Genomic DNA, 16,728 nt, shown 5'->3' with positions numbered 1-16,728 from the left:
TTTCCCGGAAGAGGCGGAGCGCCGGCCCCTGACCCGGAAATTGTCGTGTCCCCCCTCGTCAGTTTTGGGTCGGGCCCTCAAGGGAAGATGGCCACGGTGGAAGGGGCTCAGGTGAAAGTGGATGGCGAGCCGAAACTGAGCAAAAAGTAAGTGTGGCTGTGGGTCGTTAAGCTTTGAGGTCACAGAATCCAGGCTGCGAAGTGCCTTCAGGCTCCCCGCCAAGTGTTCTATTGCCGGGCTCCTGCCCTCGCGGGTACGCACATGTTGGGTCCCAGCCTCTGCGCCCTGGAAACTACGTCCCCCGGGATGCCTCGGGGCCTCCGCAGGGCACTGGAGGGGTCCCCCATTTTACTACAGGAGAATGCGAAGGAGAAACCCGCTCGAGAACCCAGAGGAGACGGAAAGAAAAAGTGAAACTTCCTTCTCTCCCCACTCTGTCAACTACCTTCTTTTTATTATGGAGCCACTTCCTAATGAGGAGGTTGGAGAAATGCTGAATACTTTAGCTTTTTATAAAAAGCTTAGAATTTTTTTTCCCCACCAGGGTTATACTGCACCTCGTGTATGAAAAGGAGTCAGTCCTAAAACTGTCGTGCACCTACCCATCTGGGTTATTCAGAGTATCTATTAGAAATGAGTGAGTAATCAGTGTCCAGCAGTGGAGACCAACTTATCCAGCTAATACACCAAGCTGCCCTTAGTCTGTTGGGTGTTTCTTTGTTAACCACCCAAATCCTTGAAGTGTGTAGGTGAGCATAGATCAAGATTAGCCACCCTTTAACTGGCTGTGTCTTATTTCCTCTGAATAACTACATTCCCTCTCAACCTGGGTTTCCCATTTGAACCACAAAACACAGGCAATGATTTGAGTGGTTCTCAGAACCACTCCAGAGGCAGAGGATGGAGGTTAAATACTGCAAACTCTCGTGCTTTGGTGCATTAGCACTTAATCCTCTTGCTGAACCCTGGGAATTATTTTATTTAGAGACGGGGTCTCACTGAGTTGCTTAGCACCTCGCTTGCGCTGAGGCTGGCTTTGAGCTTGTGATCCTCATTGTCTTAGGCTTGCTGCTGGGATCACAGGGGTGAACCACCGTGCCCAACACAGCTACACTTTTTTTGAGCAATTTTTATGTGCTGGCACCATATTAGATCTATAAAAGTGTTCTGTCTGATCTCAGTAATAACATTGTAAAGTAAGTAGAAATGTTCATTTTTTCCCAGTGAGTGAACTGAGGTGCTAGGCGATTAAATGCATGCTAAAGTTTTCCTTCCTAATGTGTGTTTTGGTACTGATCTATAGCACTGAGGCAGAGATCTAAAATGAAGTTCATATCAAGTCTGTACTGACTGCTGTACTGTATCACATTGTCTAAAAGAATTTGTTGTTGATATTGTATGTTGTATGCCCCTCTGGTGACCATAGGCTAAAATAATTGTGATTAACATTCCCTTCTATTTCTTGATTTTTCTTGGTCTGAAATTTTTAGTGAGCACCATTTCACTCTAGGTATTGTCCCCAAGTTTTGAGAACAGATGGACTACCTGCCCCAATGACTCATTCTCAAATGAGATTCCCTCTCAAATTTATTTTAACACAGTACAGTGTTATCCCTATAATCCCATTGCCTTCGGGTCTCACTGATATGTAAACAATGTCCTTCCTGAAATTCACTTTTCCTGCTTATTCTTAGAATTCATCTTGTCTTTGACTCAGATGTTTTCTGTGGCTTCCTTCCTTTCTTTCTTTTCTTTTTCTTTTTCTTTTTTTTTTTTTTTTTTTAAATGGGGTTTCACTGCTGTGTTTTGTCTAGGTTGTTCTGGGCTCAAATGGGCCTAGTACCTCAGCTTTCCAAATAGCTGGGACTATAGACACACTACCACACCTATCTATGTGGCTTGCTTTTAGGTAGAGCTTGCATTTGATAGTAGCATTTTCTTCATATTTTATATGCTTTTCATTGACATGAGAGAAATCACACTTTAGGGGCTTTAAAAACACTGCCTCACATTCTGTCTTCCATATTATAGAATATTGTGATCGTTTTTACCTGTTGATTGACCTGCATTTGACATTTAGCTCCAGTTATACACCTTTTTTCCATAGCCAGGACAAAGAACATTGTCTGTTACAGTTGCAGTACAGTGTTAAAATAGGGTTACTATCAGTTAAGAGGATCTTAATTTAGATGGAACCCTAAAAGAAGTGCAAACATTGCTCCCCTCCCCGAAATCAAGAGTGCAGTTTGGGTGGGTGTATAATGTCTGTCCCCATCTGACACCACATCTCTGTGTTTCCTGCTAGGTGGTGGTAATCATTAGTTCCAGGGTGTTCTGCCATGTTGATGCAAGCTGCTGTAAAGCTTGTTAGGGGGTCCCTGCGTCAAACCTCCTGGGCAGAGTGGGGTCAGAGGGAACTTCGACTGGGTCAACTTGCTCCTTTCACAGCGCTTCACAAGGACAAGCCACTTTCTAATAAAAGAAGGTTGGTGCCCATTACCTTCTTTATTGCTCTGGGAGCAAAAATCCTTTCCCTCAGTTATCTGTTAAGCCCTTGGCCAAGTCTTTGGAATTGATGCTAAGGAAAAAAAGAGCTCTATAACTAAAATCAATAACCCTTTATCTGCTTTCTCTTTATAAATTCAAATCCCCCTTCTTAGAGTCTTGAGATGATTCTAGATCAGTACTGAGAACAGAATTCTTGTTTGAATAAAGAATTTCTGGTGCCAGTTATTTTCTCTTTTCTGTCTTCCTGTGGTTTTGTTTGCTCTTGAGATTAATTTGGTTCTAGTTTTGGAGCTATCCTTAGGACTTTCATGGGTTATCTTTAGGATTGAGTTAAAAGTTGAATGGAGGGCTGGGAATATAGCTCATTTGGTAGAGTGCTGGCCTTGCATGCACAAGGCCCTGGGTTGGATCCCAAAAAAAATATATATATGTATATATATATATATATCTTACATACACACACAAAGAGTTGAATGAAAAACAGATTTATTTTAATCCTAGAGAAAACCAGATAGACTCTGTTGCCCACTGATTGAATTATAGCACGATAGGCAACTATTACAAGACGGGTTGTGCCTAGAAAGAGTTGCCTACTTTGAAACCATCAGGATCAGTTTTTCTTGCTTAAAAGATGATCAAGTCGGGCTAGGGTTGTAGCTCAGTGGTAGAGCACTTGCCTAGCATGTGTGAGGCCCTGGGTTTGATTCTCAGTACCACATATAAATAAATAAAAATAAAGGTCCATTGACAACTAAAAAACATTTAAAAAAAAAAGATGATCAAGTCAAAATTTCAATTTTTTTAAGTATTTACTTTTTAGTTGTAATTGGACACAATACTTTTATTTATTTATCTTTATGTGGTGCTGAGGATCAAACCCAGGGCTTCGCACATGCTAGGTGAACACTCTACCACTGAGCCACAACCCCAGCCCCCCAAATTTCAGTTTTTTAAATTATTCTCTTTTCTTTTCGTACCAGGGGTTGAACCCAGAGGTGCTTAACCATTGAGCCAAACCCTAGTCCTTTTTAGTTTTTATTTTGAGACAAGATCTTGCTAAGATACTTAGGGCCTCACTAAATTGCCGAGGCTGGCCTTGAACTTGTGATTCTCATGCCTCGGTCTCTTGAGTCACTGGGATTACAGGTGTGCTCCATCATACCTGGCTAAATTATTCTTAACTCATTGAAAACGAACCAAACAATGCAAACATGTTTCCATGGTTCACTATTGGCAGAATATTCATTTTTAATCAGTGGTTTGAAATGATGATTCATAAATTCTCTTTAAATAATGAGGTATCTCTCTTTACCCAAGTCTATTTATTTCTGGGCCAGATAGCATGTGAGATCATAAGGGATATTGAGTTGCCTACTTCCCCCTCCCCCTTGCTGGGAATTGAACCCAGGGATGCCATACCACTGAGCTACAACACCAGCCCTTTTTTATTTTTATTTATTTATTTATTTATTTATTTTGAGACAGGGTCTCACTGAGTTATTGAGGCTTACCTCGAACTTGTGATCCTACCACCTCACCCTCCCATGTTGCTGTATGCTACTACACCTGGCCATTGCTTTGATTTTTGAGTCTCACATGACACATATGTGGAATTTGGATGACAATAGATTTGACCAGAAATGTATCCATATTTGTGTGTTTTCTCTGGTAGATGCAGAGAGTAAAGGGTTAAGAGAGCGAGGAATAACTAGACTTAGCTTACATTTGAGTGTTCACTAAATGCCAGGGCCAGGATCATCCCCTTACAAACAGCTCAATCCTCAGACAACAACTGGGAAGAGACTGTCTTGTTTCCATTTTCTAGAAGGGAAAAATTAAGTCATTTCCCCAAGGTCACTTAATTGGTAGGTGTGTCAGAATTTATTAGTCTCAGGCAGTCTGACTAAAGATGGTACATTATCCTCTGTACGCTGCTGCCTTGTACACTGTTCTACCCTGCTCCAAGCCAGGCTCCAGTGGGCAAAAAGTGAGACCAGTGTTAACAGCCAATTTGTGGGATGTCTCCTTGATGTCTGTAAAACCCACTCTTTCCCCCTCCATGACCTAATTCACTCTTCAATGAGGAGTTGGTAGACAGAGCTGGAACGCTGCCTGTAGGAACTGCCTCTTCTACAGAGGATACCAGGCAACTGAGATTCAATCCTTGGCTTCAAGGAGCTCCATAGCTTAGGTAGCTCAAGAAAAGCCTATCCTGCTGATTTTCTAGGAAATATTTCTTTCTTAATCCCTAATATTTAGGGATTTCTCGTACTATGCATCTTGGTTTTAGTTGGGACCTAATGCCAAGTTTGGACTGGAAAGCTAAGACTGAAAATGATCTGTTGCATCTTTATATTAAGCTTATTTTTTTCCTTAATATCTTTCACATATAGAATTTAGTGACTTAAAAGGCTGGATTTGGTATGGAAGAGCATTTTCCCCAATCTGTTTATATTTTCGGAAAGTGATATGGGGCAGAAGATGGAAGACTCATGAGACAACTTTCACATTGAATGCTTTCATCTTCCCAACAGTGAACTAAAGAGACGCCTGAAAGCTGAGAAAAAAGTGGCAGAGAAGGAGGCCAAGCAGAAGGAACTCAGTGAGAAACAGCTAAGCCAGGCCACTGCTGCTGCCACCAACCATGCCAATGAAAATGGTGTGGGTTCTGAAGAGGAGAGCCTGGATCCAAATGTGAGTCCCCCAGGCTTCTGGTATAGACAACACAGGAAAACTTCTGATAAGGCTTATGGCAGATTCCTGGCGATCAGGCAGTTAAGAGGGACCAGTGACTAAGATAAATAAGAACTAGAATAGGCTCTGGACCTTGGGTCATTTCCAGTGGGTAAAGAGAGTCTGTCATACCATCTGGCTAAAGTCACAGGTCCTGAGTTTCTTATGTCAACTCCTAACAGGCAGCTGGGAAAGTCTAGTACTCTCAAGTGACTAATTACTCTTTTATTATTTTAAGTAGAAATCCAGTTTTTCTTTTTTATTTTGAAATTCTGTCCTTCATTTCCAGTTAGATCTGGCCAGTCTCCATATTTTAAATGTATGAATATGTATCACGTATTCAGACCTATGATTTCCAGAGTGCAGAGGATTTGGTTAGAGAGAATCTTGATGTTTTGGGGCCCCACTGAGACAGAAGAATCCTGCTAGATGGGCCACTGGTCTGGCTAGGTTCAACTTCTCACAGGCTTTGTTGTTGTTGTTTGTTTCTTTAACAGCAATACTACAAGATCCGCAGTCAAGCAGTCCACCAACTGAAGGTCAATGGGGAGGACCCCTACCCACATAAATTCCATGTAGACATCTCACTCACTCACTTCATCCAAGAATATAGTCACCTGCAGCCTGGGGATCACCTTACCGACATCACCTTAAAGGTGGCAGGTAGGAAGATTCCCTGGCAGTTTATTGAGCTCTCAAAGTAGGCAGGCCCCATCCGTAACACATAGGAATGTGTGAGTTGGTCTTGCTTTCAAGTAGACTGTGTTAGCCTATGAACTAGGAAAGTACTATTATATCTGTTCATAGAGAGAAGCAGAGCATCCTGGAAGCATGAGTCACATTCCACATCAGGTGATGCTACTGAGGAAGGGGCATTCTCTGTGGGGAACTCCTCGCAGCCTGACGCTGCTGCTATTTCATAGTTCTTTATAAGTACTTCCTTCAACAGTGGGGAACCATGGGCCCAGGCTCCTAAGAATTTCGGTCTTCATTCTGAGAATGCATTATTTCTAGAGCATTGTTATTTGGGGGTTATAGTATCTTGTGTGGGATCTTGTACTTAATTTAAAAAATCAAATCATGTCTGTTGCCTCCGCTCCCCTCTCCCCAAATAATAATAAAATTATCCATTGTAGAAAATGTAGAATATTCAAAGAAGGAGAAAAAATTACCCATGGTTCTTCCATCCAGGGAGAACCTCTGCCAACACCTAAATGCCCCCCAAATTTGTTCTTTTTCCTTAAAGCCTAATAATTTCACTAAAATATGTCTTGATATTGGTCATTTTGGTTTAGTATTTTCAGGTACGTGTCTTTACATGGTATTTTTAAAGTCTTTCACATTAGGAAATTTATTTGTGTTTTGTATCTTGTTTTGACATTTTTTGGTACTCGTTTTTTTCTGTATGTTGTTTCTTCGATCCTTTGCAGTAATTGTCATTTTCTTTAAATCCATTTTATCTTTTCTTCATATATGATTTTAAATTTTATTCTCCATTTCATCTTGTTTCTCTTAATGTATTATTTTTTATATATAGTCACTCTTATTTCCTTCTAATTTAATCATCATTTTTGACTTTTTGGGGGGGTGCTGGGGATTAAACCCAGGGGCACTTATATTTTAGTTTGTATTATTATTATTTTTGATACTAGGAACTGAACCCAGGGACACTTAACCACTAAGCCACATCTCCAATCCTTTTTTTGTATTTCATTTAGAGAGAGGGTCTCACTGAGTAGCTTAGGGCCTATTGCTAAGTTTCTGAGGCTGGCTTTAAATTTGCAGTCCTCCTGCCTTAGCCTCCCAAAGCCACTAGGATTACAGGTGTGCATCACCACGCCCAGCCTCATTTCTGAAAAAAAATTTTTACATGGTTTTTAATGTCTTTTAACTCATTGTGAATTGGTTAGGAATTTTTTGTTTTTCTTGGCATGTCTTGAGTGCTTTAATTTTGTCTGTGGGTATGCTATCTATTCATAGTCTTATTCTTCTTGTCCCCCTGCCCTGCTGTACTGAAAAAATTGAACTCAGGGATTTGTACATACTAAGCAAGCAGGTACCACTGAGCTACCTCTCAGCCCTTTGTATTTTATTTCGAGACAGGGTCTCGCTAAGTTACACAGGCTGTCTGAAAACTTGTGATCCTCCTGCCTCAGCCTCCTGAGTAGCTGGGATTACAGGTGTGCACCACCATGCCCGGCTTTGTTGTTCTTGTTTTATTTTGTTTTTTATTTTTTATTATTATTGTTATTTTGTTTTTAAAATAATAACTTTGAGTGGGATTTGACCTCAATGCTTGTATGATGCTTATTTTTACATTAAATTAAGTTTTCTTGAATGTTAATAAGAAGGTTAATGTATAGATATTTTTGAACTTCACTATTTTATTTTTGTGAAGTGTTCAGAAATATAGATGTTGGCTTTCTGAGATTTCTTAGCTGTCTGTCCTCAATTTCATTTGACTCTTATCCTTTATCTCTGTTTTCCTTGTCCTGTTCAATTTGGCCTCTGTTTGGCCTCATCCTAGGAGAGAACCTGGATGATAGAGAGTTTCCATGAGTTCCATGAGCTACATTGCTCTGTCCTCTTTGGAGCATTTGTGGTGTAGCCCTACCTTTATGAGAATGGACACATTCTCTCTCAGTTTCAGCTGCTGTCCTCTGGTTAGCCTGTAGGAAAATCTTCATACATTCTCTAGTGAACACCTTTGGCTCTGGGGGCAGTTCTTCAGTTCTCAGATCCATGAGATGCCTCATCCTTCCCCCACTGCATTATTCCCATTAGGAGGTTTTAGAGCTCTTGTGCTTTGCCTCAACCATGATTCGTATTTGGGGCTTCTTTTTTTCTTTTCTATAAGTGCATTTAGTTTTTAGCTAGTTCATTTCCTGATAACTATTATTTGGGGGTTCTTGAAATTATCTTCCCACACAATTTATCCATGGATTTTTGGCTTTTCCTATCTGGTTGCACTTTGGATTTTTATATGCTATTCAGGAAGATTGAAAGTCTGTGCTGCCACTTGCACTGCCATCCTCTGGGAACTCAGTAAGCATCTTTAAAGCCATATCTTGCCAAGTCTGGTGGCATATGCCTGTAATCCCAGTTACTTGGGAGGCTGAGGCTGAAGGATTGCAGGTTTGTCACCAGCGTGAGCAACTGACTTCATCTCTCTTTTTTTTTTTTTAAGAGAGAGAGAGAATTTTTCAATATTTATTTTCTAATTTTCAGCGGACACAACATCTTCGTTTGTGTGTGGTGCCGAGGATCCAACCTGGGCCGCATGCATGCCAGGCGAGCGCGCTACCGCTTGAGCCACATCCCCAGCCCGAGACTTCATCTCAAAATTAAAAAGTAAAAAGGCTGGGGATGAGCTGGACAGGATGGCACACACCTATAATCTCAACAACTCAGGAGCCTGAAGCAGGAGGATCACGAGTTCAAACCCAGTCTCAGCAATTTAGTGAGACCCTGAGCACCTCAGCCAGACCCTGTCTCTAATAAAATATATTTTTAAAAGGGCTGGGACAGGGCTGGGGTTGTTGCTCAGAGGTAGAGCTCTTGCCTCAAACATGTGCCTCATGTGTTCGATCCTCAGCACCACATAAAAACAAATAAATAAAGGTATTGTGTCCATCTACAACTGAAAAGATATTTTAAAAAAGGGGGGGAGTTGGATGTGGCTTGGTGGTTAAGCACCCCTGGGGTCAATCCCTGGTACAAAAAAAAAAAAAAACTAGGGATAAGACAGGTACAGTGGTGCCCTCCTATAATCCCAGTGTCTCAAGGGTCTAAGGCAGAAGGATCACAAGTTCAAGACCAGCCTCAGAAACTTAACAAGGTCCTAAACAACTTAGTGAGACCCTGTGGGGGACTGGGGATACACCTCAATGGTAAAGCATACATCTTCCTCCACACACCCCCACCCCCGCTTCTCCCACTTAAATCATTCACATAGAAAAAGGAGGGGCCTGGGAATGTAGTGTGGTAGTAGATTACCCCTAGGTTCAATCCCCAGTACTGCAAAAACAAGTTATCTCCCTACACATCTTTGGTTTTAATGCATATCATTGGCATGAAGAGAAAGGAATTCTGGACCTCGGGCCACAATCAAGATTGTTTTGCCTTATGTTGCAGAGGGAACTTTTTCTGCACTGATACCACGAAATGGTTTCTGGTCCATTAGTCAGCATTTTTATTCTTCTTTTTCTAGGTAGGATCCATGCTAAAAGAGCTTCTGGAGGAAAGCTAATCTTCTATGACCTTCGAGGAGAGGGGGTCAAATTGCAAGTCATGGCCAATTCCAGGTACATAGAAGTATACAGTTTCAATCCCTTCTGTGCTGGCCTAGAGGAACACAGTTTGGGACAGCTGCTGATGTCTTATTTTCTCATTGGTACTTGAAGTTAGGATAAGAAGGAAGGGCAAGGTTGGGTAAGGCTGAGAAGAAGATAAAAAGACCATCTGTGCACCTGGAAAGTAATGACTGCTTTCCAGTTGCATGACAACTAAAATAAAAAGATAATCCTTTTTAGCAGTTAGCCATGAATCTGAGATTCTTCTTGGGTTCATTAAGCACTAAACAGTTGAGTTAGGGTTCTACAGTAAACCTGTGGCCAGTATTAATTTGAAATAATGTACAATGAGTTACATTTACTTTCACTCAGGAATTACAAATCAGAGGAAGAATTTATTCATATCAATAACAAACTGCGCCGGGGAGACATAATTGGAGTTCAGGGGAATCCTGGGAAAACCAAGAAGGGCGAGCTGAGTATCATTCCCTATGAAATCACACTGCTCTCTCCCTGCTTGCATATGCTACCTCATCTTCACTTTGGCCTCAAAGACAAGGTAAGCTCTCATAATCTGCTAGCTGTAGCACAGAGATGCATTCCATTTTGTTTTTTTATATCACTGAATCAAACCAGTGATTTCTAACTGCTGCTTTTGGTTTAGGAAACAAGGTATCGTCAGAGATACTTGGACTTGATCCTGAATGACTTTGTGAGGCAGAAGTTTATCATCCGCTCTAAGATCATCACATACATAAGAAGTTTCTTGGATGAGCTGGGATTTCTAGAGGTAATGGAGGGATGGAGGATGAAGGTTCCTTCGGAGACGTAATGAGCCACCTTGCCATGTTTGTCTCTTACGATCCCTTCCCTTCTCCTTTCCAAGCCATTTCCTATATCGGTTTCCTTCATGCCTAATGAGTCTTTTTTTTTTTTTTTTTTGGCCATTGTCTTTGTTGTACCTTATTTATTTAGCATTCTGACTCCCAAAATAATGAGCAAGGTGTAGGGCATCTACATGTATGTCATGTTCAATATGTTATCAAGTCATTATGGGTTTTTAGCATTAAAAAATATTTTTTAATTGTATGAAAAAGACAGATGTATGTAGTGTGAAACAAAGTAAATAGAAGCAAATGTGAAAGTACCTTTTGCTTCTTTTAACTAACTTCCTTCCCCAAACTGGAGCATTAAAATGTATTCTTTCTTACCATTTACTATGCATATTTGCATACACACAGTATAAATAAAGTATGTGTGTGTAAATGTTTTGAAAGCTTGTTTTAATTTTTGCTTTAACTATAAATGGAGTCACATTCTCTATTATAATGAACCTACCCTTCCACTTCATATATTTTGGAGGCTTTGTTCCTCACATGTACGGGGGATTGAACCAGGGGTGCTTAACTACTGAGCAACACCCCTCACCCTTTTTATTTTTTTATTTTAAGACAGAGTCTTTCTAAGTTGCTTAGGCCCTTAGCCTCCTGAACTGCTGGGATAACACCACCCCCGTCCCCCCACACACATTCCTTTTAAATGAGGCATAATTTATTGCTTCTCCTACTAATAATTTAGGTTATTTTTGGTTTTCATCTATATTAAATATTTCAGTGAACATCTTTATGCACACATGCAAGTGTTTCTGCAAGATGAATCCCTAGGGGCTTGGGGTAAAGCTCAGTTGGTAGAGTGCTTGCCTTATATGCACACAGCCCTGGGTTCAATCCCCAGCATCACAAAAAGAAAAAAAAGAAAAGAAAAATAGATGAATCCCTAGAAGTAGAATAACTCCAAGGATGTAAGCAGTTAGATTTATGATAAATACTGCAACTGAATTCAAGAAACGCTGTAGCCATTTAGATTACCATTTTTAGCTTATGAAAATTTGTGATCCTGTGTGTGATTAATGGAAATGAGACACTAATCTAGAAAATGAAGCAATCTATATTTCTTTGTCAAGCACATGTTTATTACTGTTGAACTCACTTTTACTTTGAGATGTGATGTTGAAAGCATGGTCCCTGATTACATGAGAACTTAATATTTCTCTCTGTCTTCTTAAGATTGAAACTCCTATGATGAATATCATCCCAGGAGGAGCTGTAGCCAAGCCTTTCATCACTTACCACAATGAGCTGGACATGAACTTATATATGAGAATTGCTCCAGAACTGTACCATAAGGTAGTCAATAATAACCCATTTCCTTAAAGAAGCTGTAGACTGGAAAATAATTGGCTAGCTAGGTATGATCAGAAACAATAGTAGTATTTAATAGCAGGAGAATATTCTGATTTTTCAGGTTTATGAGTGTAATACTTCTAGAATTTCTCTACAAGGTCAGTAGAGCCTTGCAGTGCAGAGTGCAGAAGGATTGTCTTTCCCAGGTAACAGATATACCTACTTTGGTTCCTCTAAAATTTTTAAGTTTATAGTTTATATCTGATTTTAGTCTTTTGTAAAAGAAAGATCAAAGCCTATCATTCTGGTTTCTTAGTTGTAGACAACAGAACTTGTTAACTAGTTTAAAGGAAAATAAAAATTTATTCATCTGTATGAGGAAGTTCACAATCTCTAAGACAATCAGGCAGTTAGGCTTAGAGACCACAATAACTAAGAATGATGCTGAATCATATTTCTTGTAGAACATGGTGTCTTTTCTTCTAGGCATAGGTCACTGCTACTATCTGATCCCTTTCACCAAAATTAATTTTGTGCAATACCTACATCTTCTTTTAGTAGCTACCATGTTAAAAGTCTCACAATTGTGTCTGATTGGTTGGAGCTTGGTCACTTACTTGTTGCCTAACCCAAGATGCTTCTTTGGAGAGGCCCAGACTCACAGGGAGACAGGGCAGGGAGATACAGAAAGAGTGTTCATAAGTCCTAGGTAGCCAAGAAGAATGACATCTGTTCACTACAAGGGTCTAAATATAGAGCAGGTGTAAGCTGTGATAACCAGTTAGTAGATAGAAACTTTCAGACATGACTTCCTTCTCTGAGTATGGCCATGTGTTGTCAGATGCTGGTGGTTGGTGGCATTGACCGGGTTTATGAAATTGGACGCCAGTTCCGGAATGAAGGGATTGATTTGACTCACAATCCTGAGTTCACCACCTGTGAGTTCTACATGGCATATGCAGACTATCACGATCTCATGGAAATCACAGAGAAGATGGTTTCAGGTGAGTCCTGCTCACTTTATCTTTCAAATTTGTCTGTGGGGGCAGGTGTGCTGCTTCAAGAGGAGAGTTTCTTGGGCTTCATCCTTTTGAAATGGCCTGTTTCTCTTCAGGAATGGTGAAGAACATTACAGGCAGTTACAAGATCACCTACCACCCAGATGGCCCAGAGGGCCAAGCCTATGAGATTGATTTCACCCCACCTTTCCGGAGAATCAGCATGGTAGAAGAGCTTGAGAAAGCCCTGGGGGTGAAGCTGCCGGAAACAAACCTCTTTGAAACTGAAGGTAAAATAATAGTTCTCTATTTTATAGCCTGTCTTCCTGTTCAGCCCCAAATTTGATTGGGTCAGAGCTAAAATTTCTATATCATTCTCTTTTTTGGCTTTTTTGTTGTTTGTTTTGCAATGCTGGGGATTGAACCCAGGGCTCACACATGCTCTACTACTGAGCCACGTTCCCAGCCCCCTCTTTATATGTTTTTACTGGGCTAATGTAATGTGTCTTGTCCTAACTTTTACATTTGTTACCACAGAAACTCGCAAAATTCTTGATGATATCTGTGTGGCAAAAGCCGTCGAATGCCCTCCACCTCGGACCACTGCCAGGCTCCTTGATAAGGTTAGAGGCCTTGCTCTATCATGTGCTCATATCTGTAGGAAACAATTCACACTGCGAAGAGTTCATTTTTGCAGCTTCATAGGAAAACCGTAGAGGAAATAAAAGAATTAAGAACTGGGCATGGTGACACACTCTTGAAATCCCAGCACCTCCAGAGACTGAGGCAGTTTGAAACTAGCCACAGCAACTTAGTGAGACCCTGTCTCAAAATAAAAAAAGTCCCTGGGTTCAATCTCGAGTACCAAAAATAAAAAACTTTAAACTGTTATACTAAGTTTTGTGCCAAAAAGTTCATGTGTATTATCTCAGCTAGTCCTTTCCCGTCTTTGAAAAAGCTATAGGGTAAATCCATCTGGGTGGGAGCTGAGGTCTCCTCTTGGGCTAAGCCTATCAAAATACTATTCAGAAGTGACATCTAGTTCTGTTTTGCTTTCTGATTAAGCTTGTTGGGGAGTTCCTGGAAGTGACATGCATCAATCCTACATTCATCTGTGATCACCCGCAGATAATGAGCCCTTTGGCTAAATGGTAAGATATAGCATGGTATTTTAGTTACCTATTTCTGCATAACCACCCTAAAACTTGGTAGTGTAAAACAGTTGTTTTTTTTTTCAGGATTTCCTAGGTTTGACTAGTTGGTTTTCTCCATGTAATGTTGGCTAGGATAAATCAGGTGGCTTTTTTTAATGGGGAATTCTTCTGCCAGGGAACTTTGGTTCTCCTCCCCATGGTCTACCAGATGGGACATCATCGTCCAGGGCCTTTTTATGTGGCCTCTGGCAGCATGGCCTGAGCTTCCTTTCAGCATAGCCAACCTTAACATGCAAAATACATATCAAGTGAGGCACACATCAAGTGGGCCATAGTGGTACTCACCTGTATCCCAGTGACTTGGAAGGTTGAGGCAGGAGGATCACAGGTTTGAGGCCAGCCTCAGCAACTTTGCAAGGCCATAGCAACTTAGTGAGACCCTGCCTCAAAATAAAAAATAAAAAGGACTGGGGATGTAGCTCAGTGGTAAAGTGCCCTTGGGTTCAATCTGTAATACCAGAAAAAAAACCAGCAAGCTTCAGCTAATACCCCATTGACCAAACCAAGTCATGCCCTGCCCACAGTTCAAGTGAGCGGGATGCAGAAGGTCATGAATATAGGAGGTATGGTTCCATGTAACTGTCCGCCACACTGCTTATACAAAGCTAATCATATTTTCCTGGTTCTCTCACCCTCTTCACTATTACATGAAATTATTTGGTGCTGAGACTGCATGTGGGCTTCAGGTCGTCATCGTACTTTTCAGTCATACTTTTCAGTCTACTTTAATTCAGGAGCTCTTCTTGTAACAGATGTTAAGTTAGGGGCATGGATATACAACCTTCTCTATGGTCTTCTGTGCCCAGGCACCGCACCAAAGAGGGTTTGACTGAACGCTTTGAGCTATTCGTCATGAAGAAGGAAATATGCAATGCCTACACTGAGCTGAATGATCCCATGAGGCAGCGGCAGCTGTTTGAAGAACAGGCCAAGGTAAGAAAAGAGAGTGCAGACAAAGGCACATTTCACCACCTAACTCGGTCACCAGAAGACAGCAGCCTTCACCCTGGTCTGTGTCAATGTGCACACAGACCAAACAGAAAGAAGGATAAGCACAACCTTTGTTGGAGGAAGTCACATTTCAAGGTGGAAACTTTGGTTTTGACTGAATAACACACAGAAGATTTTATGTGTGGGGAACATGATATTTGTCTTAAAAATACATTTGCCTAACAAGAACATTATTTTTCTTGGATTGTATATTTATTGAAGTGGCTTGGAAATGAGGCAGATAAAGATATAAAGAAGACAGAAACCCAGCAGGCTGCCTGAACTATCACTGCCACCAATGGGTGGTCTCAGGAAATAAGAGAAGGACTCTTAGATCATCATAGTCTTTTGAGAATTAGTCTCACTGAGAGTTCCAGAGTCCCAAGCAGTGGAGTCATTTTAGAGAATTTGTATGCATCTGAGATAGAATTCATCAGTTCAGATCTCCATGTTTTTGGAAAAAAAGAGAAACAAACAAACAAAGATCAATCCTGGAGTTAACTGGGAAATCCCAGTTTCCAGTAAGTCTTGAGTGCTAGGAGGTACTCCTTCAGATGTTTCATTGTGTTCATTTGGACATTGATATGTCCTGGAAGAGTGTCATCTTTTGGTTCTTTTTATTCTAGGCCAAGGCTGCTGGTGACGATGAGGCCATGTTCATAGATGAAAACTTCTGTACTGCCCTGGAATATGGGCTGCCCCCTACAGCTGGCTGGGGCATGGGCATTGACCGCATCACCATGTTTCTCACAGATTCCAATAACATCAAGGTACACAGCAGCCCTCCATAGCACACACTGCCCAAAACTCTATTGTGTTGGAAGCAGAGCATGTGGCCCAGGAGAAAAAGAAAAGTTTGGGGGGTATTGGGAGGAGCTGTTGGAGGAGGTGGCTCCACGGGAGGCGGCTGAGAGCAATCTGACTTTAGAGGATTTAGTTTCTCCATATGAGCAGGAGGAATACTGATTATTTGCATTTCATGAGTTTCCAGGAGAGTGCTGAGCTCTCTACAGGTGTTAGTTCATTTAATTTAAGTCAGCCCTGTTAAGTGTGGAAACCCGATTTTTGTCCAATTTTAATAGCACCCATGTTTACTAATTCTATGGCACCCTAAATAGTGCTGTGCATTCGTTCTCTTCCATCTGTTACTGAGAGGGACTGAGTTGAAATAAAAGAACACGTTGATTTTTTTAGTGGATTTGGGTGGTAACATTAACAGAGGCAAAAGGAATAGAATGCTTCCTAGCTTCAAAATGCATCTTTATCTCCTATAGGAGGTACTCCTGTTTCCTGCCATGAAGCCCGAAGACAAGAAGGAGACTGTAACAACCACTGATAAACTGGAAGGCACAACAGTTGGCACTTCTGTGTAGAAAACAGTTCCAGGGCATGTAATCAGGAATCCTTGCATTTCTGCAAAAGATCAGGTCTGCGAGGGAATTCTTTTATGTTGCCATCTATTTGACTACCACAGTTCAGTTCAGCCACCAGAAGAGAGAAGATGAATTAAAGAGTTTCTTTTTACTCCTTGTTACCAAATAAACCATTTGTCTCTATCTTTGAGCTGGTAACTCTTTACTCAGACTGCTGGTTCAATGAATGCTTAGGATTGTCTCATCTTATTCTTGGAACAAATTTGTATTTCTGTCTGCTCTGTGTGGGCATTGTTTTAAGGGATTTGGGGGCACAGCAGTGAACAAAAGTCAAACCACTACTTTCATGGAATTTGTATTCTTTTTGGTTGGGGCAGCAGTAGGAGAAATAGACAAGAAACAAGTAAACAGGTATTCTTTCTGGTAGTGGTACAAAG

The 16,728-nt window shown here is 41.0% G+C and overlaps 1 protein-coding gene across 2 annotated transcripts; it reads left to right on the top strand.

The window, feature by feature from the left end:
- The first annotated feature begins 38 nt into the window (after nt 1-38).
- On the top strand, nt 39-16,474 carry Kars1 (lysyl-tRNA synthetase 1). Of its 2 annotated transcripts, XM_076837889.1 has the most exons (15): nt 59-146; nt 2,306-2,485; nt 5,043-5,202; nt 5,739-5,904; nt 9,452-9,545; nt 9,906-10,092; nt 10,198-10,323; nt 11,600-11,719; nt 12,558-12,720; nt 12,831-13,004; nt 13,252-13,337; nt 13,780-13,865; nt 14,735-14,861; nt 15,545-15,688; nt 16,193-16,474. In XM_076837889.1, the coding sequence occupies exons 2-15, from the start codon at nt 2,340-2,342 to the stop codon at nt 16,289-16,291; spliced, it is 1,878 nt and encodes a 625-aa protein (XP_076694004.1). In that variant the 5' UTR covers nt 59-146; nt 2,306-2,339; the 3' UTR covers nt 16,292-16,474. The 2 variants fall into 2 exon arrangements, with proteins under 2 accessions (XP_076694003.1, XP_076694004.1); XM_076837888.2 differs by lacking the exon at nt 2,306-2,485 and having other exon boundaries at nt 39-146.
- The last annotated feature ends 254 nt before the right edge of the window (nt 16,475-16,728 follow it).

This window comes from Callospermophilus lateralis, chromosome 18, assembly GCF_048772815.1.
Source record: "Callospermophilus lateralis isolate mCalLat2 chromosome 18, mCalLat2.hap1, whole genome shotgun sequence".
NCBI classification, from domain to species: Eukaryota; Metazoa; Chordata; class Mammalia; order Rodentia; family Sciuridae; genus Callospermophilus; species Callospermophilus lateralis.
This window is presented reverse-complemented; position numbering and strand designations above follow the sequence as displayed.